The sequence below is a fragment of the Passer montanus genome, unplaced genomic scaffold (assembly GCF_014805655.1).
Source record: "Passer montanus isolate IOZ18808 unplaced genomic scaffold, ASM1480565v1 scaffold1184, whole genome shotgun sequence".
Taxonomy (NCBI): Eukaryota; Metazoa; Chordata; class Aves; order Passeriformes; family Passeridae; genus Passer; species Passer montanus.
Window position 1 is genome coordinate 1 of NW_024358545.1, and position 4,010 is coordinate 4,010.

Sequence of the window (4,010 nt, forward strand, 5' to 3'; positions counted from 1 at the left end):
CACCGCCGCACCCAGGTACGTGTCACCCCTGGGTCACCCCTGGGTCACCTCCTGTCACCTCCTGTCACCCCCAATGTCACCCCCTGTCACCCACCGTGGCACCCAGGTACGTGTCACCTGCTGTGTCACCTCCTGTCACCCACTGTCACCTCCTGTCACCCCTGTGTCACCCCCTGTGTCACCCTCTGTCACCCACCGCGGCACCCAGGTACGTGTCACCCGCTGTGTCACCCCCTGTCACCCTCTGTCACCCCCTGTCACTCTCAGTGTCACCCCCTGTCACAATCAGTGCCACCTCCCAGGGCAGTGTCACCTCCAGGGCGGTGGCACCCACAGGATGACGTCACCCTCGGTGTCACTGTCACCCCCAGGGGGTGTCACCCTCGGTGTCACTGTCACCTCAAGTGTCATTGTCACCCTCGGTGTCACTATCACCCTGATGTCACTGTTACTTCCATGGTGGTGGCACCCACAGGATGACGTCACACTCCGTGTGATTGTCACCTCGGTGTCACTGTCACCCCCAGGGGGTGTCACCCTCGGTGTCACTGTCACCTCAAGTGTCATTGTCACCCTCGGTGTCACTATCACCCTGATGTCACTGTTACTTCCATGGTGGTGGCACCCACAGGATGACGTCACACTCCGTGTGATTGTCACCTCGGTGTCACTGTCACCCCCAGGGGGTGTCACCCTCGGTGTCACTGTCACCTCAAGTGTCATTGTCACCCTCGGTGTCACTGTCACCCTGATGTCACTGTCATTTCCATGGTGGTGGCACCCACAGGATGACGTCACACTCCGTGTGATTGTCACCTCGGTGTCACTGTCACCCCCAGGGCGTGTCACCCTCAGTGTCACCTCAGTGCCGCTGTCACCCTGGTGTCACTGTCACCCCGGTGTCACTGTCACCCTGTCACTGTCACCCCGGTGTCACTGTCACCCTGTCATTGTCACCCCGGTGTCACTGTCACCCTCAGTGTCACTGTCACCCTGTCATTGTCACCCCGGTGTCACTGTCACCCCAGTGTCACTGTCACCCTGTCATTGTCACCCCGGTGTCACTGTCACTCCTGTGTCACTGTCACCCCAGTGTCACTGTCATCCTGGTCTCACTGTCACCCTGTCATTGTCACCCTGGTGTCACTGTCACCTCTGTGTCACCTCAGTGTCATTGTCACCCTCAGTGTCACTGTCACCCTGGTGTCACTGTCACCCTGTCATTGTCAGCGGCGGTGGCGCGGCGGGGACGTCACTTGGGCCACGCGCGCACCGTGGTGGCCCCGGCGCTGTCCCCGCTGTCCCCGCTGTCCCCTTGTCCCCGCATCCAGCAGCTGGACGGGGCCGACGACGGCGCCCGGGGGACAGCGGGGACAGAGGGGACAGAGGGGACAGAGGGGACAGGGCCACCCCCCCCCGGCGTGCCACCGACCCCCGAGGGGCTGCCACCCGACATCGTGGACTTCGTGCTGCGCGGTGTCACCAGCAACGGGGACACCCACGGGGACACGGCCACCAACGGGGACAGGGACACCCACGGGGACAGGGACACCAACGGGGACACGGCTGCCACCAACGGGGACAGGGACACCAACGGCGCCTGGCAGGGACAGCGGCTTGGGGACATCGCCGAGAGCCACCAGCTTGGGGACATTGATCAAAGCCACCGGCTTGGGGACATCACTCAGGGCCACCAGCTTGGGGACATTGTTGAGAGCCACCAGCCTGGGGACATTGATCAAAGCCACCGGCTTGGGGACATCGGTCAAAGCCACCAGCTTGGGGACATTGGTCAAGGCCACCAGCTTGGGGACATCAGGCAGGGACAGCGGCTTGGGGACATCGATCAAAGCCACCAGCTTGGGGACATCAGGCAGGGACAGCGGCTTGGGGACATCGGTCAAGGCCACCAGCTTGGGGACATCAGTCAAAGCCACCAGCTTGGGGACATCGCTCAGGGCCACCAGCTTGGAAACGCCCAAGGCCACCGCCTTGGGGACATCGGCCAAGGCCACCGCCTCGGGGACGTGTCCCAGGGCCACCACCACGTCAGGAACGCGCAGGGCCACCACCTCGGGGACATTGATCAAAGCCACCAGCCTGGGGACATCGCTCAGGGCCACCGGCTCGGTGCCACCGCCCCCAACGGCCACGGGGACGCCTTGGGGACACCTTGGGGACATCCCAAGCGGCCGGGGGAGGGGACGGGGCCGGGGACGAAGAGGCCACGGCTGGAGCTGGACACGGGGGACAGCGGGTGAGGACACGGGGACAGCGGGGACCGTGGGGACAACGGGGACACTGGGGACATTGGGGACAATGGGGACATCGGGGGCACTGAGGGATTGGGGACATTGAGGGGACTGGGGACATTGGGGACAATGGGGACATCGGGGGCACTGAGGGATTGGGGACATTGAGGGGACTGGGGACATTGGGGACAATGGGGACATCGGGGGCACTGAGGGATTGGGGACATTGAGGGGACTGGGGACATTGGGGACACTTGAGGACACGGGGACAGCGGGGACACTGGGGACTGAGGACACTGGGGACACCTTGGTGACATTGGAGTGACTTGGGGACATTGGGGACACTTTGGGGACATTGGGAATGGGATGGGGAGGGAGGTTGGGGACACCTTGGGGACACTTTGGGGACACCTTGGGGACACTGGGGACACCTTGGGGACATTTTGGTGACACCTTGGGGACATTGGGAATGGGATGGGGAGGGACCCTGGGGACACTCTGGGGACACAAGGCCCTGGGGACATTGGAGACACCTTGAGGACATTTGAGACACCTTGGGGACACCTTGGGGGCACCTTGGGGACATTTGGGGACACTGGGAATGGGAGGGGCCTTGGGGACACCTTGGGGACATTGGGGACACTTTGGGGACACTGGGAATGGGAGGGGACACCTTGGGGACATTCTGGGGACACCTTGGGGATATTGGGGACACTTGGGACACTGGGAATGGGAGGGGACACCTTGGGGACATTCTGGGGACACCTTGGGGATATTGGGGACACTTTGGGGACACTGGGAATGGGAGGGGACACCTTGGGGACATTCTGGGGACACCTTGGGGATATTGGGGACAATGGGGACACTGGGAATGGGAGGGGACACCTTGGGGACAATGAGGGGACTTTGGGGACATTGGGGACAACGGGAATGGGATGGGAGGGGACACCTTGGGGACACCTTGGGGACACTTTGGGGACATTGGGGATGGGAGGGGACACCTTGGGGACATTGGGGCAGGGAGGGGACAGCGCGGTGACCTTGGGGACACCTTGGGGACATTGGGGACATTGGAGATGGGAGGGGACAGCGCTGTGACCCTGGGGACACCTTGGGGACACTTTGGGGACACTGGGGCAGGGAGGGGACAGCTCGGCGACCCCGGGGACCCCTCGGTGACGCCGTGGTGTCCCCTTGGTGTCCCCAGATCGTGGTGACCGTGTGGCAGCGGGACACGGAGCCGCCGGAGCTGCAGGAGGGGACAGGGACAGGGCCAGGCCAGGGGACAGGGACAGGGACAGGGACGGTGACAGGGACAGGGACAGGGACAGGGCCAGGGGGGTACCTGAGGCTGCTCCAGGGCCGCGCCCCCGGCCAGGTGTTCCGCCAGCAGCACGGGGCCTTCAAGGCACAAGGTGAGGTCACCAAAGTGTCACCTCCCCCCCTCTGGTGTCCCCAAGTGTCCCCTGGGTGTCCCCTGGGTGTCCCGTCCCCTGTGGGTGCCACCCCTGAGTGTCCCCTCAGTGCCACCCCAGGTGTTCCGCCAGCAGCACGGGGCCTTCAAGGCACAAGGTGAGGTCCCCAAGTGTCCCCAAAGTGTCACCTCCCCTTCTTCAGTGTCCCCAAGTGTCCCCTGGGTGTCCTGTCCCCTGTGGATGCCACCCCTGAGTGTCCCCTCAGTGCCACCCCAGGATATCCCCACGGGGCCTTCAAGGCACAAGGTGAGGTCCCCAAGTGTCCCCAAAGTGTCACCTCCCC

General features: G+C 63.7%; 1 protein-coding gene across 1 annotated transcript in view; it reads left to right on the top strand.

Annotated features, from left to right (window-relative positions):
• Positions 1 to 1,230: 1,230 nt before the first annotated feature.
• LOC120496808 (glutenin, high molecular weight subunit DX5-like) overlaps positions 1,231 to 4,010 on the top strand; it is a gene marked incomplete at both ends in the record, with an annotated part of 4,570 nt that continues 1,790 nt past the window's right edge. Inside the window, one exon of the mRNA XM_039697588.1 lies at positions 1,231 to 1,567. Within this exon, the coding sequence (XP_039553522.1) occupies positions 1,231 to 1,567 (337 nt within the window). The remainder of the gene's footprint in view (positions 1,568 to 4,010) is intronic.